The sequence below is a fragment of the Lampetra fluviatilis genome, chromosome 5 (genome assembly GCF_964198595.1).
Source record: "Lampetra fluviatilis chromosome 5, kcLamFluv1.1, whole genome shotgun sequence".
Taxonomy (NCBI): domain Eukaryota; kingdom Metazoa; phylum Chordata; class Hyperoartia; order Petromyzontiformes; family Petromyzontidae; genus Lampetra; species Lampetra fluviatilis.
This window is the reverse complement of record NC_136279.1, coordinates 1598566-1624223: the sequence shown is the minus strand read 5'-3', so window position 1 is coordinate 1624223 and position 25658 is coordinate 1598566. Positions and strand designations below refer to the sequence as shown.

At 53.9% G+C, this 25658-nt stretch overlaps 1 protein-coding gene and 1 long non-coding RNA gene across 2 annotated transcripts in view; one reads left to right on the top strand and one right to left on the bottom strand.

Moving 5' to 3' along the window:
• Nucleotides 1-2902, top strand: part of LTV1 (LTV1 ribosome biogenesis factor) — a 9945-nt gene extending 7043 nt beyond the window's left edge. Inside the window, exons 10-11 of the mRNA XM_078856346.1 lie at nt 759-953; nt 1317-2902. Coding sequence (XP_078712472.1) covers nt 759-953; nt 1317-1430 — 309 coding nt within the window. The 3' untranslated portion in view covers nt 1431-2902. The remainder of the gene's footprint in view (nt 1-758; nt 954-1316) is intronic.
• LOC144932374 (uncharacterized) lies at nt 1404-25658 on the bottom strand. Its single transcript, XR_013636904.1, has 7 exons — nt 25504-25658; nt 14580-14649; nt 6643-6779; nt 6086-6147; nt 5818-5953; nt 2893-2956; nt 1404-1519 (listed from the first exon to the last, which is right to left on the bottom strand). It is a non-coding gene; the product is annotated as an uncharacterized LOC144932374 (long non-coding RNA).

Sequence of the window (25658 nt, the reverse complement as noted above, 5' to 3'; positions counted from 1 at the left end):
AAATGTTTTCACTTGGGTTATTTGTGCAGGCACTCGTGACCTGTCTGCTGCCGGTTAAATTTTGGGCAGGTGAAGCACAGTTGTGAATCCAAGGATCTCATCCTTGTAGGTTCAGGTGCTCTCAGTTGGCCATCATGGACCCTCTGAATGACCTTAATCCACCTCAACTCAAGTTGCCTTTCAAAGCCACTGTACGCGTGTACAACAAAACCCACTCTTTCCACTAAGTGATGGTCACATCACCACTGCTTTGTGCCACGCTAAGTGCATGCACTTTGAGGCCACGTGAATAGTGGAAGGCTCGCTGCTGGCAGGGGGGCTATGGGTGGGACTGGCTGAGATGGCTGGCAGATGCACCACCTGGCCTCCGTGCTGCGTTGCATCTGTAAGGCACTCTGCTCATTGTTGCGAGCGTCGCTCCACTGCATGTACGCATACAAATAAATACAAAGATCCCCTGTATAGCCTTAACAGACTGAGGCAAGTGCTGTTAGCGAGCACCTATGAAGGTCGTCACGGCACCCCGCCTGGCCACCTTTGTCTCCCCAGTGAATGTCTACACACCGCACGCATCAGGTACTCACTTGAGCCGAGTCGACCTAGCGGATGCCCAGGACAGGTTCAGATAAGAAACGAACCCGGGTTGCTGGATTCCTAGCACAGCACGCTAACCGCTATGCTACCGCGCCCCACACGGACGCGTTTACCTCGGAGCTGCTGTGGATGACCAAGGCGTGTGCCGCCCCCCCCCCACCCAGCCCATGCGCGTATCGCGCAAGACGGGCCTCCCGCTGGGCGTGCTGCCCCAACGCGGCCCCACGGCGCGCCAGGTGGAGCGCATGGGCACCGTGACGGCCGCTGACCTCCCCCGCGCCGCCGCCATTCCCCGGGCGCCGGAGGAGACCCCGGAGCAGCGGCGCGCGCGCAAGCACGCCATCAAGGAGGAGCGCAAGGTGAGCACGCAGAGTCCCCCGCCCTGCGGGGCCCTGCGGCCAGTCCTGGTGGCGTTTTGTTCCCTCGCACGCGCAGCGCCCAACACACACCGTGATCAGCCACCCCCTAACGCCACCGCCCGGCATCGATCTTACGTGGATATAGTGGGCGCCGCTTAACCGGATTGGCCCAGATACGTAATGTCCTCGTGGAGAGTATCTGCAATTCACCACCTCTCAATACAATCGAATAGCTCTACCAATTTCAACTGAATCTGTGATGTTTACATAAAGGCAAAGAAAATAACGAAGCCAGCCTCTTAAAAACTTTGGACGTATGGCTGCGTGCGTGACCACGAATGACGCGCGTGTCTGTGTGCGCAGGACCGGCGTCTGGAGAAGAAGGCCAACAGAATGGCGTTCAAGGAAGAGAAGGCCCGGCAGGAGAAGGTCGTGCTGAACCTGAGGCAAAACCTGCAGGGCGTGCGTCTCACGTGAACGTGCGTCTCACGTGAACGTGCGGCACTGGCTGCCAGGGGAGACGGTGTTCCGCGGTGGAGCAGCAGCACAGCCGCTGAAGCCTTCGTCTGTCGGACATTCAGAACATTAGGACGGACACACGCGCACACACACTACACGGATTCATAATAAAGTAGGCAATATGCACCCGTATCTCAAGTTAATGATGTGCACATGGTGGGGGGTGGTGGATTTGCATTTTAAGAGTTTGAAGAAGAGGGATTATTTTTTGGAGGGCAAAAAAGATGTGTGGAGTAGAGGGAAATGAGATGACACAGTATTGGGCCTTTGAATCTGTGCAGAGAAAACTAAAAAAAAAACGTGAATTAAGATGCAAGGACTGAAGCTCCCCGTCGGTTCAAGCTGGGGGCTTCGGTTCCTGGAGAAGCTGCAGCCACGGGGAGCTAAGCGTTGGGTACGACTCCAAAAACACGGATCCATTCATTTTTACTTGATCCAACGTGCGCACCCCTGCAAGAAGGCTAGCGACGTCGAGTTGGGCGTTGTTGTATCTGCTTATCAGTTGTCGCCGTGCCGATTCGAGCGAGTTGGGCGGAACGAGTGGAGCAGCAATCCTCTGCGTGGCCACCCGAGTTGCTGATGTTTCGTGTGGAGCGAGTGTGTACACCGCGACCTCCCCCTGCATGGCCATCCGAGTTGCCAAGCGAGCGTGTGCACAGAGACAACCCCCCACGTGGCCATCCGAGTCGTGTGCGGAGTGCGCCCGACACGCGCCACGTGGGGCTGTCGATCTTTTCCGTTGCCCACCCTTTGCGTCGACTTGATTTCAATATTAAAGAGGGGAAAAAAAAACCTAACACCATCCTTGCTTGCATCTTGATATATGTTAATAGTACATTTTAATTAAAACGCCTGATCAAGTACAACGGGCATACTCGCCCAAACGTTGTATTAGGTTAAAGGGCGTTATAGAAACATTTACATCTTTGTTTTTGGTTGGCAGACTGCATGCGGGCTTTCTTAGCGTGAATCGAGGGCTCCGATAATGTCCATCTGAACAAAATCAATTTCTCTGTGGTGCTTAATGGCTTTTTGAAATATGAAAGAAACATTTGTACATTTGAAACAGGTTGTAGCATTGTGATGGGGGGGTTGCTTTGTGCTTGCTTTTTTTAATCGATTTTGCGCTGCGACTAATTCAGAGATGACATTTACATACAAGGCAAATATCAAACCATCGCAAGATAAGGGGGCGAGCCATTTGCAATGTCTAAGCCGGGAGGGAGATAAGTTGATGTCGGGACGGTTTGCGATAGCCAAGCTATCTGCACCCTACGCACAGTTACCGATGCACGAGAAAATAATGAAACATGTTTTTCATTTGTAGTATAAACGGCTCAATTAAACGTGCGTCGCTTATATGATTAAGCTATAAATAACGAGTGAATAATCCCGCACAGCAAGACTCCCCACTGCTCACCTTATTGCTGAAACGTGATGGATGGATGAGAAGACATCCGTGCCTGATGTGTCTGTATTCCATCCTGTGTGTATATAAAATATATGCATAGCTGGTTTTAACACCGACATTCTGATTACCCAGCTCAAGCATGCTCCTCTACTGCGTTTTAGCGGCCCTGGAAGCCAGAAGTGTAAATTCCACATTCCCATGGCCATTTGTAGTTGTCAAACGCAAGCCACCAAATGACCATCGGTGGCCTTGCATGGCCATTGTGTTGTGAGCGGGAAGCACTAACACTTTTTATTACACTTTACCAGGTAAGGCCTACTGAACTACACAGCTCTTTTTCAGAAGCGACCTCTAGTTATCACAAATGAGAGCTCAACGAAGTGGCTTGTGTGGAAATGTAGAGCAGCGAAATACTCTTAAATGCGTGACGTTTCAAAATGCGGAAAAACCAGAGGACTCGGAGAAAAATCCACCCCACCACGGGGAGAGAAAAGGACATGCAAACTACAAATATACAGGAATTAGGGGTGGGATCGAACCCACGACCCTCTTGTACACCAGGCGAGGTAGTAAACATCTTGCCACCGTGAACAGATGGCGTAGAGGAGGACTTGGAAGAGAGAAATGCAAGTCTATAGGGAACTGATCGTTGGGAAGCAGAGCAAGGAAGGAGTGGAATAATTTAATCCAGCCTCATCATCAGTTGCCATTTGATGATTGACAGAAGAGAATTAGAGGGGAGGGGTGGGTGGCCACGAGGCTTGTGCAGTTGCGTCGGGTGGGCCAGCTGGTTCCGAGATGATTTCCTTGGATCGCCTTCAAACTTGGTGTGTGGGCGGGGGGTGGAGAAGATACATGGATCCTATGGCCAACGAAACACTTGGCCGTTTAGACACCGTGGGCGGTCCGCGGCACACCGCAGCCACCGTTCTCTGCGGATATGCAACGAGGGCCACTGGGGGGTGGTGGGGGGTGGGTGTCAGGGCAGCACTCGGAAATCACCGACAAGTCGCCGGGACCCTTGTGGTGATGAAGATGGTCGGTTACGGTGATGAATATTTAATGACGCTGAAATAAAATTGCTCTAAAATTTGAAATTTGCAATAAGTATTTCCCCCCCCCTTCATTCTCACGGCCATGACGTCATTGTATAAAAAACCCGCTAACTTCAGAATTGTACAACTCGGGCCATCGATTGATGTGCTTTAAAAGCAGCAAGATTTAGTTGAAACTTGGGATCATTTAAAAGGAAACACGATTGGCCTAACACCCTTTAGCCGAGAAATCAGCCTCCCCTGGGCAATTACATATTACAAATGCTATAAATGCTGATAGACTAATATTATAAGATAAAGCCGAAATGAGCAGAGGACTGGCAGTATCGTAGAGGAAAAATCGCAATGGCCTTTTTAAACCAATTTTAGTTTTTGGTGCAAAATTCGGCGCGCTTTCGACTTAAGGGGGGAAGAGAGGAGCTGCTGCTGCTGCCACTCGCGGTGGATTCCAGAGGAACGCGTTTCAAAGACGTTACCCCGCAGCCGTCCCCATACGAAGGCGTCAGGTGAGGACCGTCGCTCCCACGATGGCACCCAGAGCAATGGGGGGAAAGCGGGGGGGGGGCGATGAAGATGACAGGGACGTCAACTCTGACTCCCCGGGTGCCAATTAGGGCTTCTGTTTTTGCACATTTCACATTCCAATTCCCACTCGCCATCACGGATGCAATAATCTGTGACGCACCAGAGACGGAACAGAAGAGGGGGCCAGACGCGTGCACTCTTGGCAGATACCGACACAATTAGATGGCAAGTGGTCTCGCAGGCAACACGTGCACAATACTTTACATTTATCCGCTTGTGCGTTTTCCGTTTACGACATTTTTCCTTCGTATTATTCGAACCCGATCGTTTGCCTCCACTCAGCCCCCGTCGCTTTCACGGATGTGTTTTGGGGTCAGACCAACCTTGAATTTCTTTTCTGTCTCTCAACACTGGGTTGCTGCTCCCAACTCGGGTACAAATTAAAGCTTCAATTTTTTATGAGAGCAATGTAGCTCGGGGAACAATGTTCAGGGTCAGCGATTTCACTCTTCCAGACACGAGGTCCCAGGAGCGTCTCCGTGCGGTTATTGTCGATCTTTGGCACGCGACGCGCCCCGGCGTCCGAGCCGCGGCACGGGGAGGCGGCGAGCTGCTGCCCAGCAGCAGCTGCTGCTCTTTAAGAAAGAGAGAGTGCCGTAGAACAACGTTATTATGACGAACACTACGCACGGTGCTGTAAATCACTGCAGTCTGCACACGCTCCTTGAGGTGGAGGAGGAACGGTTAGACCACAGCACGAACTCTCTCCTGCAATCCTCTCGTCGTGGCTAGCGAACCTCGACATTGGAATAAAGCTCCAGAACAAATTGCCATTTACAAGAATATAACTATAACTCGCTCTGCTAGTTTGCCAAGGAAAGCATCACTGCGAGCCACACGATGCTTTTTCAGAAGGGTCCCTGCCAAGTTTTGTGCAGTAGTAAGCGGTGATGAATAAACGGCATAATCCCAATGGAGTCATTTGTGGATATTGTTTGCAATTTGGAAAATGTGGACCATTAACCCAGATGATGACCTGAAAATGAATTAGTATGTCACAAACATTATTTAATATTTGACATTGTTTCCCTATATCCGAGAGGGGAAGTGGGTGGGTGAGTAGTTGGATGAGTGTGGGGGGGGCGAGTGGGGGGGCGAGTGGGTAGGCGAGTGTGTGGCGAGTGGGTGGGCGTGTGGGTGGGCGAGTGGGTGGGCGAGTGGGTGGGCGTGTGGGTGGGCGTGTGGGTGGGCGAGTGGGTGGGCGAGTGGGTGGGCGTGTGGGTGGGCCAGTTGTTGGGTGTTCCTACAATTAACCAATTATCGGATAAACCCTTCGAACGGTTAAATCACTTACAATCGAGTCGCTCTTCACTGGCCACACGGAATCGGCGTTGGGTCGCGTGCCACCTCGAGTGCATCGCTGCAGTACCACAGCTCTGGCGGTGGAGGGCGCCGTCCTCCACATTCACATCCACGCCCAAGTCCTCGAGCTACACACAGACAAACACGTGCGTGGCACTGCAACTTCAAACGCACACGATAGATCACGGAGCACTAACAAACGATATTAACGACAGAGCAATTGAAATACAAAGCCTCGCATTGCTGCGTTTCGCAGTTACCAGGCCTGCCGCGGCGTCTCCTCGGAGGGTGGTGGATTGAGCGAAAGCTGCCATGGCACCGGCTGAGAATGAAAGAAGCCACGTGACCGGGGACCGCTCCTCATGCCAAGCCGTGATTATAGAGCAAAACGTAATTACGCGTGATGGGCAAACTAATGATACATTATCCCTGCGATGTAGCTCCACATTTTCAATATATATATCAGTTTGCCCCCCTAATGCCCTTCAAGATGAATGTAAGAATACACAGAAACGCTCGACCGGTTGCAACATTATGGGTCTCATCAGCAAGTCAGGCTTGGTAAACATGACACGGCACGGTGCATGTGGGGGTAGTTGTGTTTAGTACCATGCCAGACTGCCTTTGCCTCCCCTTACCCACCACACTACCAGATATGCATTACAAAGGGCACAGAATTAGCTAAGATATCACTCGCCACTGATGTTAGTCGTGGCCAGGAATTGAACTTGAGCGACCACCGCTGGGCCTCCCTTCCCGCTTCTCTCTTCCGCTGCTGCCCAGTGGCAGGTCCCCGTGCCTCCGTCCTGCTACTTACATGGAGCGTGCAGTGCCAGCCGCTTGGCACGTCATCCACCCCCTCCTCCTCGCGTGGAAGGCAGGCGGAAGGCGGGCACCACACGCACGCACACACACGGAGCCTACAACCCACGTGGGCGGTGAATCGCCACGAGACTGGGGAGAGGACGGGGTAGGATTGGGCCAGGACTGAGACCAGGCTCACTCTGTAACCCCACAAGATTGCAGCGCAAGGTTCACGGTTCGAATCCAGCGGCCGGCCTGGTTATTACCCTGGTGAGTGCATTTGTCTTAATAAATAAAACACATTCTGCTTCGCAGTTAACGTGAAAGATCCCGTGGCGACATTCGCAAGTGTGCTGGAGTCATGGTTCAAGTTTGCCAAAATTTGGATATTTACCAACAAAATGTTTAGTAGTTTAGCATCATTGCCCTTCCTACGATGGAAACCTGGCAGGACCCTCCTGAAAAAAAGACTCAGTGAGGATTTTCATACATGAACAAGCGCAATAGAAACGAATAAAATAAAATTAATGATATGAACATATACAGCTGTGTGTTGCATTAAAATATATGTATCGACCTTTGTCAATCAACTGCTTGATGAAGGCCTCCCCCCCATGCCGGCCATGGTGGTGGCGTGCCCATACTTGGTCAGGGCCGGTTGGTGCGGTTCATTAAATAATGTGGCTTAACCCAGCTCTACGTTAAACAACGTGGCTTAATCTAGCTCTGACGATAACAAACCAACGTTATCCGTTTAATTGACACGGGACAAGCGCTCTTTCGAGGGCACATTGTTGGTGAGTGGAGAGTCATTGGGTGCTCACACTGCTTGCTTTCTTTGATCCGGAGGAACGGATTCGCAGCGTGGGACAGAGAACCCGATACAGCGATCACAACATGTGACATCGGCGTCATTTGAGCTCGCAATACCGCGTCAAAGGTATCCGACACAGCAGGGGTTGGTATTGTACAAGAGAGGGTTGCAGTGTGCTTGTAATTCTGTTACCTCGAGTGAATTCTGTTACCAGGGAATATTCAAAACTTTCGTGCACGATCTAACCCAAAACATACACACACACACACCTATGTTATGGATATCGGTCGCGAGAGCCGACGCGTGAAACTGCTCTCGTAGTGCAATTCCGTTACTCCAATAAACGTCGTCCTTTGAATCGAGCCGAGTGGTTCCGTAGCTCAGAGCGTACAGCTCAGAGACATTATGGTGGTGGCGGGGGTTCAATTACCAATTGCTGGCAAATACAGCTTCCTTCCCTGCAGGGCTGATAAAATAGGTACCAGGTTGCGGGACTCAAAAGGTGTTTTACCTTTGGAGCCATAATTTGCACTTTTATAATCGACTACAGCGCTTTGTCAATCCACTGCTGGATGAAGACCTCCCGACACACCATGTCAGCCATGGGGGTTGATTGACCATACATAACCATACTGATATTTACGCATACATTCTGTATAATGACCACCACCATGAGCCATTGTCTACCCACAGCTGGATGAAGGCCTCCCTATACTGTCGCCTTCCGTCTTGGCCTCGTGATGCCTTATCCCATCTTGCTCCTGCACCTGAGCCACTCTTATTGGCTCCATCTCCTTCGGTCGACACTCCCTTGGGCAGGTCCTCTCCTTTGGCCGCCATTCCGTCACGAGTCTCATCCTGTCGCCACTTCTAAGCCATCGCACTTCCTGCCCAAAGTCCACCGAGACTCTTGTGAAGTTGAAACGAGAGGCCCGGTTCACTTGTAGTCCCGGCTCTGTGTTCTCATCCTGCCTCTCAGTGGAATTACTCGGTATGCAGAAACAACTTTTTTGTTGTTGTAATTTTTAAGCAAGGGGCAGCATTGGCAGCAGCGTCCTAACAAAACAGTACAAAACATCTCTGCTTTTATGAAGGAAATTGTCTAAAACAGAAAGTCCAAATAAAAGATCATGCATTTGGCAAGCTTTTTTTGTTTGTGTAAATAGATAACGGACCACGGTGTCCAAGATCACTCGAGCATCGTTTCTTTATGAACCCAAAATCTGTGGATGAGCCTCTGAAAAAAAAAACCATGCAAAGTACTTTCTGATGATATAACACCCGGATAAGGAGTGTCATTCCACCTTAAGTTTAATCGTTAATTTAACTTGGTCACGGCGCGGTGTTTTTGAAAGCCATCATTCTATTACCAAGCGAATAACGCTTCTAAAGTCATAAAAAAAATATCTTGAGCACAATTGCGCGAGGCACCCGCACTCCCGTCCTCCCGTCTCCATGCTCCCATCACAACACAGAAGCCACCACCCCCCACGCCCCCCCTCCACACACACCAACCTCACACGCCGACAATGGATTGCCGAAAATTTACATTTTAATATCAGATTTGCGGTTTTGCATACACACGCCAGTCCTATTTTTTAAGGAGCGCAGATCTCGTTAATAATTCAACAGATAACGGGCGTCCACGAGAGGAGGAGATGGGACGGGGGGGGGGGGAAGAGACTCGGGGAAGGTAATCTTCGGTAGGTAAAGGCACGGGCGGCAGGCCATCATCAGCGGCAGGTCCCCTGACAGTCCTGCAGGTGTGCTAACCATTGTGTAATGAGATTTCTTGACAGCTGAAAGGCTTTGGAGCCTCGGCCGATATTATTATTATTATTAGGTGTGTTTAGGTTCTATAAGCGCCGGCCCACTCAGGACAAGCCGCCGACTGCTCGGGGTTAAGAAGAGGAAGGTTTTGAAGGAGGTTGGTGGAGGCGAGGGCTGAGGGGGAGCTTTCATCACATTAAAAATTTAGTCCCCCGGCCGACATTTCGCCACCAAATCTGCATTTAATAACTTGTGTCTCCCTTTTGAATGTACATCACACGCGAGGAGACTGCTCACGAAGAAGGCGCCTCGTCTCCCTCCGACACTGCAGCGCCGTTGCACAAACGCGCAATCGTTTGATTATTTTTTTTCGCTCTTTTCATCTCCCGGGCCCCTCTTGCAGTGTGTCGGAGGGGGGATGTGGAAGAAAACGCCGCCGAATTTTTTTTTATCTCTCCCCCCTCCTCCTCCTCTCAGGCTGGCCACGCTTCAAACGCGAGCGTCTGGCATCTTTGACTGGGGCCCACTCGAGTGTTTTTTGTAAGCCCCGACAGCCGCAAGTCCCTCGGAATCGCACTTCACCGTGGCCTCCTGTTCCGCCGTGCGACGGGGCCGTGCACGCAGAAAGACAAAGAACCCCCCTATAGCCTTAACAGACTGTTGGGGCAAGTGCTGTTAGCGAGCACCTGTGAAGGTCGGTACGGTATATGAGGGGGTGGGTGGCCAACACCACGCCCGGCCGCCTTTGTCTCCCTAGTGCCGTTGTTTACACACCGCACCAGGTTCTCATTTGAGGGGAGGCCCAGGACTGGTACAGATAAACTCGGGTCACCAGGTTCGTAGCTCAGAGCGCTAACCGCTACACTACCACTCCGCACACGCACGCACACGCATGCACACACACATACACACACGCATGCACGCACACACACACACACACGCATGCACACACACACGCACGCACACAAACACACACATGCATGCACACGCGCCCTGCCCCGTTGGACTCTTTTACATGTGGGCCCCGAACCTCACTCTCGATTTCGCGGTAAATCGTCGAGAGGCTTCTGTTTTTTTTAGCAAAACGATCTTTGCTTTCATGAACCCTGAGCGAGACGTCATGAGAGGGACTACGAGATGAGGAGAGTGCACCAGCGGACCTCGTCTGAATTAAACCAAGTGGCACGACTCCTTTGCAGCTTAAAAGTCAAGCGCTTTTCAACACGCACATTACCAAAACGAGAGCGATGGAAAAAACCCAACAAAATCACAGACGTTGCGTAAAATTACCTTCGTGAAGGGGAAACTCATTTGACCGAATGCCATGCAAAGTTAGAAATAATAAATAAACCACTGTAATGGAACAAATTCCGAATCATTGCAATGAAATATCACAGTCGAAACCGCACAACACAATAACATGCACGTTTCGCCATTAGGGCGTAATTACAAGCAAAACATATTAGCCAACATTTAGATTCCATTTGCAAGGAAGGGGTGAGGTTAATGGGCGTTCCAGCAGGCAGCCCGCCGCCAAAAGGGGCCCCAACAACAACAACAACTTAATACACCAAACCCCACTTCAAACTCTCGCGCGGGAGAATACCAACCGGTTTCAAATTTCATTTCACCGCAACTCGTGAATAAACATTTCTCTCCGAGCGTCTCATCATCCGTCGAGCGTCACGAGCTCTTGTTGGGCTCACGCGTTGGGGGAGGGGGGGGTGGGACGCGTGGTCAGGAGGGTGTCGGGCTGAAGGGAAGCTCATCATCGGTTCAATCGCCGACTTAGCAGCATCAAAAGTGGCAATAACCACCATCCGGAGTCAGAGCTCTCTGGAGAGGCTCGGCAAGATGTGTCCGGGCCGTTTGCGAGAGGGCGAGCCGGAGTGCGTTTACAGGTAAACGCCCACGAAATTGCATCGCATCGCTCAGCCCGTGCGGACTGCAGCTCCGAGACCCGGAGCTGCATTGGACGACGGTAGAGAAGATGTACGTTAAATCGAGCGGACCACAGCCTCTCTTATCCATCGCCTGGGATGATGATGATGATGATAACGACATCCTTTCTTTACCCTGCAAAGCCTCACCGAGACGCAAGACATTTTTTAAGAACGGTGCTGCTTTGCGTTGGGAAGTTCCATCAGTAATTGAGAGATGGCGGTAACTGGAGGTGGCTTCCATCCAGCAGTGGATTTATCATGGCCGACGATGATGATTAATGACCGTTTAGCATGGGGCAGGAAGAATCACCACGGGTACGAGGAGGTGACACTCGCCACTCAATCTCCTCGGCAATGTTCAGCCTCTTGCCTGCAACACCTGGCGAGCCCTGGTGGCCTTCCACCTGTGCAACTAACAAAAGCTCAACCCCCGATTATCTCCCGAGATCTGACAGAGATCCGCCGCATTCACCGTGATTTAGGTCACAATTAGAGAAAGAGACCCGACGTGGGGGCAGTGAGATGAGAGGCTTCCATTCATGTCAGCCCAGCAGGCCCCCTTTTATCCACGACGTTTGCAGGTGTTCGTGGCAGCTTGAGGAGGAAGGAGGAGGGAGGGAAGAAACAGGGCACTCGCAACGAACCACCCCCTCCCTGCGCTCCACGTCCTCCCAACCCACGAGAACAATGTGGTAATTGAGAAGGGCACTTCCCGCGAACCATCAGTGAGGGTCGCGCGTCAATGTATCGGCTGAAGTATCATCGACCGACCCCCGGCGCTCACGGGGGGCCTCGCTCCGCTGCAGCACCCCCGAGGAGGGCAGGCGGTAGAGAGGACGGCACCGTGGGGGGGGGGGGCGTGGGTCGGTGCACTCGCATCACCGCGAGGAGTTACATCATTTCTCGTCAGCCGTGTTCAATCCACTGCTGGATGAAGGCATCCCAATGCCGTCGACATCTCTCACGGTTCTGCGATGCTACCAATCCAACTGCAGTTTTTATTTTGGTTTGCATCCCATTCCTTAAAGAAGCTCGCAGCACGTGGGGAGCGAAACGTCTGACACCGTGCCGAATGACACGCACTCCAAACACCGAAAATCGCGGCGTCTCAAAACCGCCAGCACGACGAATGATCCTCATGTATGTGCGGTGAGCATGGCCATGGGGGGAGGGGGAGAGGCCAATCCGGCACCAATAACCACCACCAAAGACAAAGATCCCCCCCCCGTACAGCCTTAACAGACTGCTGGGGCAAGGGCTGTTAGCGACTCGACCTATTGAAGGGCGGCACGGCACACGAGAAGTTGGGCGGACAGCAGCACGCCGGTCCGCCTTCGTCTCCACAGTGGCGATGTTCACACACCACGTCAGGTACAGATTTGAGGCCGAGTCGACCTAGGTGATGCCCAGGACCGGTTCAGATAATTGTGACTTGTGTTGGCTGTGAGTTGGGAATGGAACTCCGGTCGCCGGGTTTATAGTGCAGCGCGATAACCGCTACTACGCTAGTGCTCCCCACATCACCACCACCACCGCATCGCCAACTGCATTAGCGTCCATTGACACGAGGGATACTTCAGCTCCCAGCGCCCGTCGGCAAGGGTCTGCGGTGCTCGCTCCAGGCCGACAAGCCGGAGCAGACGACGTGGTGGCGAGATGTGAACTACCTCGCCTTGTATACAAGAGGTCTTCGGTTCAATCCCAACCCTGACAGCTGTATTTTTGGAGTTTGCGTCTCTCTCTCTCTCCTGGTTCTCCAGCGTTTCCCTCCACATTTTGAAACAAAGTGCGCTTAGAGTGTTTGGCTGCTATAAAATTCCACATAAGCCACTTCATTGGAATATCAGTTGTTGCCAGGTTGAGTCTAAAAAAGCGCTGTCTAGCTCAGTGGGCCTTACCTGGCAAAAATAAATATTGTTTAGTTTAGACGCGATCGCGTCTCATGCTCGCTTGCAACCTCTTCGAGAGGGAGAGGTTTGATTACACTCTCAGTCGCTCTCCCACTCAAGTGAAGAACGCTTGTCTCCACCTGCGCGCACGCTCAGGCAATTTCAAATCAGCAGCCGAGTTGTGCCTGGGGTTTCCGCCTCCGAGATAGAAACAGCCGTGACGGTTATCATGGGAAAAATATCACACAATACCGAACGAGACTACACACAATACCGAACGAGATTACACGTAACCGACAAGAACTGGGACTATTTTCGTGTCCTCCATCCAGCAGTGGATAGGTAATGGCTGATTATTATGATGATTTCAATTCCGTCTTTGATACCATCTCATCAAGGCAAATAAGCTGCACATCGGAACTTTTTCAGAACTGCCTCCTAAAAATTACATCACAGAACGACTTCTGAGCTCCCTTCAAATGCCACTTTTCCACACTCGGGGCACCGCACTTAGCCTGCTATTCGAGGTGTGCATTGCATGCCAGCGAAACGGATAAGTCAAGTACTTGGAGTTCTACATGTTGTATGATGCAGGAAAACCAAATACAATGTTTTTTTTTTGTACAGTTATTGGTAATCAGGCTGAGACCATCAACTCACGACACTTGAGAAGCCGGTTTAATCACAGGCAGTGGCTGAAACCCAGAGTGGAACCCCAGATCTCTTCCATGCTGGCTCTGTATCAGCCCCCCCCCCTCCCGAGGAGCCACCTCCACCACTGGTTCCTTGGGCAGCATTCCAAGCAATCTAAGTACATGCGGTCACATGGTGACATTCGTAGCACAGCGAGGCTATCAAGAAATACCCAATATAGCACGGCGACGGAACAGCCGCGGTGCGGAGAGTTATCGCAGACGGAGCCGGAGGCGTTGGTAGAAATCGCGAGACTGGCATTTGAATTCCCCGAGCCGCGTATGCATGGGGGAGGTGGGGAGGTGTTTTATTGACAAGCCGATGACGGCCACTGTGGCTGGTGCTACAGGGCCGCAGTGCTAAGGGCAAGGGGTCAGTCGCACACTTGCAGGGGACGGCAAACGAGCAACGGCTTGTCAGGCACGGGACACGTGCGGGGCTGCGAGTCGACACGAGAACGGCCCGAGCCATCCTAACGATGCCCTGCGCGAGGTACGGATGTGGCGGCGGTGCCGTCGTGAAGAGGGCATTTTTATGGGACGGCAACGATTCACAAAACGCTCTTCTTTAGGCAGATTGCAGTGTCGCGTTCACCTTTACCAAAGCGCTCCAACTCACGCTCGTCCGCCTCTGTACAGAACAACACTTTGCTGCCGTCGTTTGTCCGCTTGCCGAGTCGCCCTTGAACAAAAGGCCATATACCCAGTGAACATGGCCAACGTTGGGTCAACGTTGGGAGCAAAAGTCCTCGTCTACTGGCTTAGCTCAATGGGAAATAAGAAACATCAGATTCCGAGTAATCCCGATCCCGATAAACCTTCCGTGAACACACCACGCTTACCGAGGGCGGTTGTTGAAGGTGCACACCGGGATCCCTGGAGAGGAGATTGATGTGAGTTGTGGTCCGGGGTCTGTGCAGGGGGGGTAGGGTGGAGAGTAATGTCAGACTAGCGGATTGACTGTGGCCTCCTCCTTGCTGTACTGCAGTTGAGGCATCCCAACCTATTCTTGGGTCTTTCGGTAAATTCACGTAGATAGGTTCAAAGAAAATAACAAAAAATAACTAAAAACTACGACGTTTAGACCGCTTGTGTTGCAATCGAATCGTCATAATTTTTTGTTATTTTTTGTTTTTTTCTTTGAACCCATCTACGTGACTTTACCGAAAGACCCAAAGAATATAAATTCCTGCAGTCACTAAAGCTTTAAGTCAAGATGCATCCCAACTTGTTCATACAAAACGATGTATTTGTTTGTTCACAGCAAATCGCACCCCCAAAGTCTTAACAAAATAGAAACGTATTCAAAACTAATAAAACCACGTCACGTGTGTAACCTGGTGGAAGCTTTCCCGAGTAGCTTCGGCTGCGTGACGGTTAAGGCAAGCCAAGGCCACTCAGGCGCACGCACACACACACAGCGCTCTCTCCGATTGCTTTTTTTTATTCCACTCTGGTTTCATTTACTTTGACTCCCTTTATCAAGTATCTCACTTCACAGTGTCACATTGGTTATATTTAGATGACACATTGCATCTATTAAGAACGTTCTCTCTCTTGGACGTCCAGATGGCTATGTTCTCGCATCTACGGTTGACCGGTGCTGGAAAATATATTTGTTTTAGCGCTCTGAGAATAACCACTCATTTATATTATCATTTAAATATCAACCGATGATGGTATTGTTACGTTGGTAATTGCGAGACATTGCGAGTTACATTGTTACCCATGCAGAAACGCCTCAATGAGGCTCAATATATGGGATGTTTGGCCAATTCACCGATGAGTGTTGGGCTTCTTGTGGAAGGAAACTGGAGGAGACTTGGAGAACAGCCACCCCATGTGGTGTGGACACCACGCAGTCCCCATCAAGCTCTGGGCTTGACGCACATCCAGTATCTACCAGTCTACAACCAGCTTAGCTTCCCAGTTCTGACGGGCACAGTTATATACCTACTGCCATGTGCACTGTGTAATAATATCAGAAGGATATGTATTTATATTGTAGGAATCCGATGAGCTATTAAGTTATTTTTCACGGATGTCCAGCAGAATGGGAGGGTCAGCGAGTTACAACAACAAACAACACAGTAACGACGATCGGGGTGTAAAACAGAGAAAACGATAAGCAAGTCACTAAATATAAATAAATTAAAGCATAAATTAAAAATGTAATATTTGGTGCATACAAATGTCGTGCCGTTATGCATGGCAACATTCATCCTGAATAAATAATCATTTCACAATGCAGGAATATAAATTATGGAGGTGATTTAGTAATAAAACAACGTTTTCATTTTGTTTTTAATGGAGAAACAGAACAAATACGCAGCAGCAGCATCGCATTTGTTCCGGCCATGTGTTACGTGCGCGTTACATTTTATTTGTGTAATTTACAACACGACTTCACGGAGGCTCGGGGCTGTGAGAGATAATTAATTAGTGTCCGAAAGGCAGCAGCAGCAGCGGGAGGGCCTTGCACTCCTCGAAACAACGGCCGCTAAAACCACGCCACGCTCTTACCGTTTTCTGCGCTAATGAAATGCAAAATCGCAATATTTCCTCAGAAAAATTACACGCTAATTGGCAGCGGGAAAAAAACCGCTCGCTAAAATGTGGCGCGCTCATTAATATTTATGGTTTAATGAGAACATTATTTTCAATGCGGCCCGGATTGCCTGGGGAACTTGCTGTTAGCGAGCGGCAGCAGCAGCGAGCAGAGCGGAGCCGGGCGAACGAATGAGCGAGCGGATGAATGATCGAGCGAGCGAGCGGACAGAGTCCCAAGCAGACAGAGACGGCGATTCCACCACCAAAATAAAGAAACCAAACATCAAACGAACAAACGCGAAAACAAATTAATCGCACAAGCGCTCGAGATTTTACGATAAAACTAACCGGGCTGAATTTTTGTCCCCGCAATCAAGGAGCAAATTGTCTGCGGTGGATGTGGCCAATTAACCCGGCGCTTGGCACAGTCGCGGCTCGCGGATGGAGCGAGATGAGTCGTCGGAGTGGATGAGGCGGTGAAGGCCAAGAAGCGGAGAGGAAAGAGGATGAGGGCCACTCCAAGCCACTCCACAGCCGACGACGGTGGCGGTGGTGGTGCCGTGCTCCCACTCAGCCCGAGTGGAGCAGTCGAGTGCATTCCATCCCGCCCCCATCATCACAGGAATCGTTTAAATTGTGATACGAACATGAACATTCGCGAGACACAAAGCTCAAGTCACAGTGCTACAGATGGTCACAATACTAGTCACAGTGCTGCAGAGTCACAATGCTGTCCGGTATCTTTACACAGAGGGGGAAAAACAAAGTTAGCTGCTTGAAAAATGCAAGTTGGCAGGTGTTTTTTAAAAGTTGGCCGCCAATTATTTTCTCTTCGGAATTCCAAGAGCCGCCCAGTGCGGACGATGTAAGTGCCCATTTCTGTATTTACGAGCATGCGGCAACCGATTTTACAAATGTTTACAACGTCTCAGATAATTAGCATGCATCACATCAGGCCAGCGTGATTGGGGACAGGCGAGGAGTGAATATCAATGCACTGCCAGGGCGCACGGGAGACATCATCGCCGCTCGTGGAACTCGGCACGAGGCTCAGTGTCCGCCACTGTCGTTGCTACTCGGCGCGCAGTCGCGGGTTGTCGCCCCCAGAGCAACACGCGCCGCCTAGCGAGGCGCGTTACTCCACTTTGGGAGCCGCACCTGAATGGACAGACTGTGGGCAGCGCGGGGCGGTGTGCATGGCACTGGGTGGACCATCTCGGTTTCTCTCTCTCTCTCTACCCACGTGTCTCCATCGCTGCCGCGTGCCCAGCGCTCTCTTTATTCCTCTCGCTGTCCAGACCTCTCTGTTTTTATCTCCCTCTGTCCCGGTCTCTCTCCTCTATCTCTCTCTCGCCCCCGTGCGGAGAGGCCACACCTAGTGGTCGCTCCTGCTCCACCAGGTGAGCGGACAGAGGCCTGGGCTCAGGTGAGAGCCTGTGCCTGGCCTGAAAGGGAGAGTCATCGTTCTTTTCGTTTCCCTTTCTCGCTAAGACCTGCGGTTACTGCTGCCTTTCCACCATGGCGCAATATCCAAGGCTCGAGTGTCTTTCGCGAAGGAACGGTTTAATCTGCTATCCACCGCCCGAGATCACAGCCGACATCGTCGCTGCTGCTGTGGCCACGTGTGTGGGCCATGCGGGCATCCTCACCGCCCAAAGGCAAGACCGAGGTGTGGTGGTGTACGTGACCCAGGAGAGTATGGTGGCGCGCCTGGTAGAGACGGGGCTCGACGTCGGGGAAGGGCTGTTTGTGCAGTGCACCCCGCTCTCGTCGCCCGCCATCAGGGTGATGCTCTCAGGTGCGCCGCCATTTCTCAAGGGCACCGAACTGCGCCGAGATCTACAGCGCTTCGGCACAGTGATCTCGAATATAATTATGCTGCCTTTGAGGTCGAAAGACCCAAAGCTAGCACACGTTTTGTCGCTGCAGCGTCAAACGTTTATGATCTTAAAGGAAGGCAACACGGAATTGGATGTGAACTTCAAGTACACCATTGATGGTCACGTCTATACCGTGTATGCCTCCACGGCAGCGCCGAAGTGCTACGGGTGTGGTGGTGTCGGACACACCCGAAAACACTGCACGGCAAACAAACAGGAAAGGGGAAAAGCAGCTCCGCCTGCGCAGACAGCAGCAGCAGAAGTGCGGGAGCAGCAGAAGCAGCAGCAGGCGTCGCCGCCGCTGCAGCAGCAGCAGCAGGCGCCGCCACCGCGGCAGCAGCAGCAGCAGACCCCCACCGACTCTGCTGATGGTCACGCGCAGCCAATGACTGACGGCGGGGAAAAGGGTTTCACCGTCGTTGAGTCGAGAAAGCGGAAGGCGAGAGGAGGCAATGCGGGGGGGGGGGCGCGGTGGCACCTTTCCAAAACGCGTGGCCGCCGCCGCCGCCGAGAAAGACAACAGCGACAGTGACGAACGGGACAACCGCCCGAACGCAACAGCAGGGCGCGGCGGTGAGGCCGAGCCACAGGGTGAGGTGATCGTCATTGACGAGGCCCACCGGCCGGTTGATGCCGAGGCAGAGGGGCGACCACCAGACCCGGACTCAGCTGCCCCGGAAGGGGGGGGGGTGCTGGAAGCCACCGATGAGCCTGCCGATGACACGGCGCTCGGGGGTGACGACCAGCTCACCTCCTCACCCGACCAGGTGAGGGAGGCAGAGGCCGCAGAGGGGAGCCGGCCCGAGTTGGAAGACACCTCCGATCGGCACGGTGCGTTGGAAGAGGTAACCACCGAGCCTCACACAAGCGTGCCGGGAGACTCAGACGACGGAGGGTCGGAGTTAGAGATAGAAGACAACTTGAGTGAGGGGAGCTACTCACATGTTAAGAAGAAACGAGAGTACACACCCGGCAAGATTGTCGAATTCCTCCGAACTAGTTACAAGAAGCGGGGGGTCGACATCGGAGATTCTTTCCCCGATGCGCAGGCCTTCTTGAAGGTCGCGCAGACAATCATCAGCGACATGGAAAAGCACAAATGCACCCCGCAGGAAGGCAATCGGCTGAGGGGTTTCATGCAGAAGGCAAGAAAGGGGAGCATGTCCCAACCGGAGTGCCCCCCCGCTGATGCTGTTGCTGAAGCCGACGCCTAAAGCCATGGCTTCCTCAGGTGTAAGGATCGCGAGTTTAAACTGCAACGGAGCTCGAAGCGATCAGAGGTGGCACCGCATCTGCAGCTTCATTAGCGAGCAGAAAGCGGATGTGACGTTTCTGCAAGAAACGCACCTTGACGCAACTCTGCAGGCCCAGCGCCAGCACCTCTTGGGCAGTCAGACCTTTTTCAGTCACGGAGAAGACAACCGCGCTGGTGTTGCAATTGTGTTTAGTCCAAAGTTTCTCCCGGAAGGCGTGGCCTTCAGAGAGATCCAAAAAGGCCATCTGATATCTGTAGACTTCGTGTTAAACAACACGAGGCTACGGTGTTTCAACGTTTATGCGCCGAGTAAGACCAGTGAGAGGAAACGCTTTTTCTCCGGCACACTGCGGAATGCCTTGGAGGCAGGCAGTGCGGACGGGGTGCTCACGGTCGTGGGGGGAGATATGAACTGCACCCTCGACCCGGCTCTCGACCGCAATAGTGCTGAGCCCCACCCGGAATCCGCACGGCCATTAGCCGACATGGTGCAGCAACTGGGTTTGCTCGACACGTGGCGACTGCAACACCCAGGCCAGAGGCAATACACTTGGTGCCGCGCGGGCCTGCAGGGGAGGATGAGCCTCGCCAGGCTGGACCGGCTGTACATCAGTGCGGACAGCGCTAACCGGCTCGGGGGCAGCAACATCACCCCATCCGGTTTCTCTGACCACCACCTGGTCTCAGCACTGCTGCGAGTCCCCAGGGAGAGGCGTCGCTGCCCCTACTGGAAACTCGACGTGCAGCTGCTTGAGGACGAAAATTTCACGGAGGCATTCAGGGCCTGTTGGTCACACTGGGCAGCAACTAGGAGCAGTTTCAGCTCTGGTCAGAGATGGTGGGAACACACTAAAGCGCAAATTAGGGCCCTCTGTTTACAGCTTTCGAGCCAGCACGCCGCCGCCAAGGAGGAGACGGTGAAACACCTGGCGAGCGAGCTGCTGCTGCTCGAGGCTGAGATGGGCTCGGCCCAGGACGCGCACAACAACGAGGGCGAGGTGCTGCTGGAGAAGCGGCGACTTTTTAGGGCCGTCACGGACCAACAGGCACATAGTTCGTTTGTGCACAAAAAGGTGCAACACCTGGCACAGACGGACTCTCCCTCAAAGTATTTCTTTAGGCTAGGCAATAGACCCTCGAGCAATGAGAACAACATTTCAGGGTTGCTTACCCCAGAGGGGAAGACAGCAACTGCCGAGGGGGAAATTGCTAGGATCGCGAAGGACTTCTATTCACACCTGTTCAAGGCTGAGCACGTACAGGACGAGGCAGTTGAAGAACTACTAGCTGCGGGCCCTACTCTGGGGGACGCGGAGAGAGACAAACTGGAAAGCCCTGTCACCCTGGAGGAGCTGCACACTGCCATGAAAGGTCTGGCAGCTGGCAAATCCCCAGGGATCGATGGGCTGCCAGTTGAGTTCTACGAGACCTTCTGGGATGTACTCGGCCCTTGCCTGCTGGGGCTGCTGGAGGAGAGCCTGCGGGACGGGGAACTCCCGCAGAGCTGCAGGAGGGCGGTGGTCACCCTGTTGCCTAAGAAGGGGGACCTGCGTCGCATAGAAAACTGGCGGCCCGTCTCCCTCCTGTGCGCCGACTATAAAATATTCGCCAAGGCGCTGGCAAACCGCCTCAAAGAGGTGGTGGGTCAGCTCGTGCAACCCGAGCAGGCGTATTGCATCCCCGGCCGCTGCATCTATGACAACATCGGCACGGTCAGGGATGTGATCTCCCTCGCCGATATGCACGACATGGATGCAGGTCTCCTATTCATGGACCAGGAGAAGGCGTTCGACAGGGTAAGCCACGAGTACCTGAGAAGACTGCTCCTCTCCTTAGGGTTCGGCCAGAACTTCACGGCACACGTGCACCTCCTATATACGGGCATATCCAGCCTCATAAAAATCAATCAAAGGCTGGGCTGCCCTGTTCCCGTGACAAGAGGAGTCAGGCAGGGGTGCCCTCTCTCGGGGCTCCTCTACACCCTGTCCCTTGAGCCGCTCTTGCGACGCCTGAGAAACACCTTGTCCGGGTTCGTGGTCCCGGGGCCGGAGAATGCAGTCATAAAGCTCTCCGCATATGCGGACGACGTATGCGCCGTGATCAACGACGCGCAGGACGTCGCTGCACTCTGCCGGGCGGTGGAGGTCTATGAAAAGGCCTCCTGCGCCAAAGTCAACTGGCTGAAGTGTGAGGCGTTATGGATGGGGTCACAAGGTGCAGTGAGTTCCGTGCTCCTCCCAGGCGGAGTCACCTGGCAGGGTGAGGGCGTGAAGTATCTCGGAGTGTACCTAGGGAAGCCCCAAGTCGTTCACAAAAACTGGACCGAGATGAGCGACGTATTTGATGCTAAACTGAGAGCGTGGGCACATCTTGCCCCACAAATGTCCTTCAGGGGGAGAGTGCTCATAGGGAATAACCTGGCAGCCTCGGTGCTGTGGCACAGAGCCAAGGCCCTCCAACCCCCGGGCTGGTTACTCACGAGGGCGAACAGGTCGCTTGCCCACTTTGTCTGGAATGGCAAGCACTGGATGAGGCCAGGGGTCCTCTGCCTGCCGGTGGGTGAGGGCGGCCAGGGCCTGGTAGACGTCACCGCTCGAGTGATGAGCTTCAGGCTCCAGGCCGTGAGAAACTTGCTATATGAGCAAGAAGAGCTGCCCCGGACGTCGCTGGCCCTCGCCCTGCTGAGAAATGCGGGCGGGCGGCTGGGATATGGGAGGGAGCTCTTCCTTATGGACCTGTCCCTAGTCGATTGCACCGGACTGCCGGGCTATTACCAGAGCCTGTTGGAGGCGTGGCGGAGCCTGGAATGGAGCAGGGCGAGCCCGCACCACGGCCTTAACGGCTTCATGACCGAACCCCTGTTCCACAATAGCCTCCTCGATGGAATCAGGGAGGAGGGAACGCTGGCCCTCCGTTTCGCCTCGGCAGGAGTGCGAACGGTTAGGGATCTTGTGAAGAGCCAGGACGGCCGCTCCAAATGGAAGAACGCAGCTGAGGTGAGCGGCGCCGCTGGGCTCCGCTCCATGATGGCCGGAGAAAAGTTGTTGCGAGAGGCGATCGCGGCGATGCGGAAGCTGCGTTTGCAGCTAGAAACGCCAGGAGACAGCGGTGCCGCACGGCCGCCGCCCTCCTCCTCCCCCCCCCCCCTCCCCTCCCCCCGCTTTCCAGGAGTTGCGCGTCTCCTGCATCCAGCCCCCCGGGCGCTGTGAGGCAGGGAGGTTGCTCAAGCTCGCGAACTGCAGAGACGTGGCCCTCAAGGGTGCCTCCAAGCGGGTGCTGTACGACTGCTGCGTCAAAACACTGCGGTGTCGAGAGCTGGAAAACCTACCGGACACGAAGTGGAGGGAGTTCTTCTCTCCCTTGATCGACACCACCCCCCAGTGGAAACAGCTCTACAAGGCCCCCGTGGCAAAGCGCAGCGGGGACCTCCAGTGGAGGCTGGCGCATTGGACGCTGCCCTCGGCGGCGTGGATCAGCAAGGTCACCCCGGGGGCATCAGACCTGTGCGTGTTCTGTGGCGCGAGGGAGGACCTCGCCCACCAGTACGTGGGGTGCTCGCGGCTGGACCCGCTGTTCAGACTCCTGGGAGCCGTGTTTAAGAAATTGGGGGTGCCCTTCTACAAGAGCGTCTTTATATGCGGGGTACCGTACCGGGCGGACAAGCGCCACATCCTGGCAAACTTTGTCTGCGCGCAAGCCAAGATGGCAGTATACAAAACGCGAAAAAAGAAACTGCGAGGTGACACGGACGATAGTTGTTCAGCGGAGGCAACGCTGAAAGGTCTGCTGAAAGCGAGGCTCCGGCTGGAGCACGCGTACTTTTCCCAGGTTGGAGATGCGCACGCCGTGTTCCAGGAGCGGTGGGGGGCCGGTCAGGCCCTCTGCACCAACACGAATGGTGAACTGACCTTCACTTTTTAATGATCGAGTCGAAACGGGCGTTAGACGCGGCGACGCGGGCAGGACGTATGCGGCGGTACAGCGCGCGTGGTGGAGCGGAGCGCGTGACAGTCCGGCCGTGCAGCGCACGCGCCTGGCAGTGCGGCACATGTGCTGAGGTGTGGCGCACGCGGCGGTCTGAATAATGTGGTGTGTGCGCGGCGGTGTGGCGCGCTTGGCGGCGCGGGACACGCGCCGCGGTGTGTCACGCGGAGTGAGGCGGCGTGACGCACGTGGCATGGTGTAGCGCGCGGTGGTGCGGAACTCACTCAGCGGTGTGACGCACTTGGCGGCGCGGCACATGTGCTGAGGTGTGGCGCACGCGGCGGACCAAAAATGTGCGCACGTGCGCGGCGGTGGGTCGCACCAGGCGGTGCGGCGCACGTGCCGCGGTGTGGCGCAGGGCGTTGTGGCACGCGTACCTGTGGCGTGACGTGCGCGTCGCAGTATGGTGCATGCGGTGGTGTGACACACGTGTCGCGGAAATCTCGCGGGGTGGTGGTGCGTGCGCAGCGGTGTGGCACATGTGACGTGGATGAATGTGCATGTGGCGGTGTGGCTCGCGCGGTGGCGTGGCGCACGGGCCGCGTTGTCTAGCGGTGGTGATGTTACCGATGACTGTGACCTCGAACCATCAGGGGAGGAAGTGTGGAATAAGCGGGGGGGCCCTGCCAAGCAAAGAGGTGCCAAAGCTCGAAATGACACAGCGCGTCGGATGCTGTTGCGCGGCCGGTGCGTGGGGATTGTAGTGCCGGCGTTGCGTGTCGCGGGGCGGCGGTGGGATGGTGAGCTGTGCTTTTTGGTGTGGCCATTAAGGCTTGAATATTGCGAAATTCCAGGGCATTTTGCCGCTGGTGAATAAACTTATAAAAAGTCTCTCCTCTATCTGTAGCGCTCTACACATCTCCCTCTCGATTTCTGTACCTGCCCGTCTCTATATATGTCCGTGTCTGCATTCTTTTTTCCCGTGTTTATCTCCCGTTTTGTTTCTCCGTCTCCCTCTGTCTCCACCCATCTCTCTCTGTATCTCGCCCCGTGTCTCTCTCGCCGTGTCTCTCTCGCCGTGTCTCTCTCGCCGTGTCTCTCTCGCCGTGTCTCTCTCGCCGTGTCTCTCTCGCCGTGTCTCTCTCGCCGTGTCTCTCTCGCCGTGTCTCTCTCGCCGTGTCTCTCTCGCCGTGTCTCTCTCGCCGTGTCTCTCTCGCCGTGTCTCTCTCTGGTGCAGTGTGACCTCGACTTCATCTCTCTCACTTCGCCAGGGCCTCGCTCTCCCCCATCATAACTCCCGTAACCCCCCCCCCTCCACCCCCCCCTCCACTGCGCCTTGCCCGAATCATTTTTGGGACAAAATCAATAGGGCTGGATGTAAATGCCTTCTTCTCTTCGAAAAATCATGGCGCTACTCGGCGTCAAGATAACAGTTTGAAGTTTCCTTTACGCTTTTGACTTAAAGCTTTCGTGACTGCAGGAATTCATATTCTTTGGGTCTTTCGGTAAAGTCACGTGGATATGTTGAAAGAAAATAACCTATCTGCGTGACTTTACCGAAAAACCCAAAGAATATGCATTTATCTCGCAGGCAATGAGGCGAGATATAATTGTATACGTCGAGGTTTTCACGGCCAATGTTTAGATTCACAGTGTCTGTTGTTGGGTGAGATCGTGATTAAAGCTACAAGGAGAACTGCGCTACGTGGCGAATGATGACGAGTGGCCTGATCATCGTCATCGATCACCGTGAACCGTGGTCTATCCACTGCTGTATGAATGCCTCCCCACACCATCGCCTCCCCTCACAGTGGGCAGTGGGGATGTTCATGTGCAGGGATTCGGTTCTGGACAATGGCAAGCAGAGCCTTCCATGAGGGGGGGGGGGGTTGTGGGGCCTGGGGCCCCCCAAAGGTCGGGGCCTGGTGAAGATGATGGGGTATCTGCACCAAGGCCGAAATCGAGATACCACTCGCCACCGATGTTAGTTGTAGCCGGGGAATCGAACTCCGTTCGTCAGGTTGAAAGCGCAGTCCACGGACTCACTCACTCACTCCACAACCTCCCCCCCCCCACGCATCCACCACTCTCCCAACAGCGGCCTGTGGACGAGCAGCCATTGTGCTCAGGGCGAGAGGGACAGTCGTGAGTCGTAACCTTGCACGGGTGAGCATGGGGTGGGTCGGGCGATTCCTCGGAGCCGCAGCAGCAGGAGGAGGAAGGTGGTGGTGGTGGTGGTGGCGTCTCCCGCAAGGTGCTGGGGGCGATGCTGCGACCACCTCCGCCGTCCTTCGCTTCGCATGTGCCGTCTC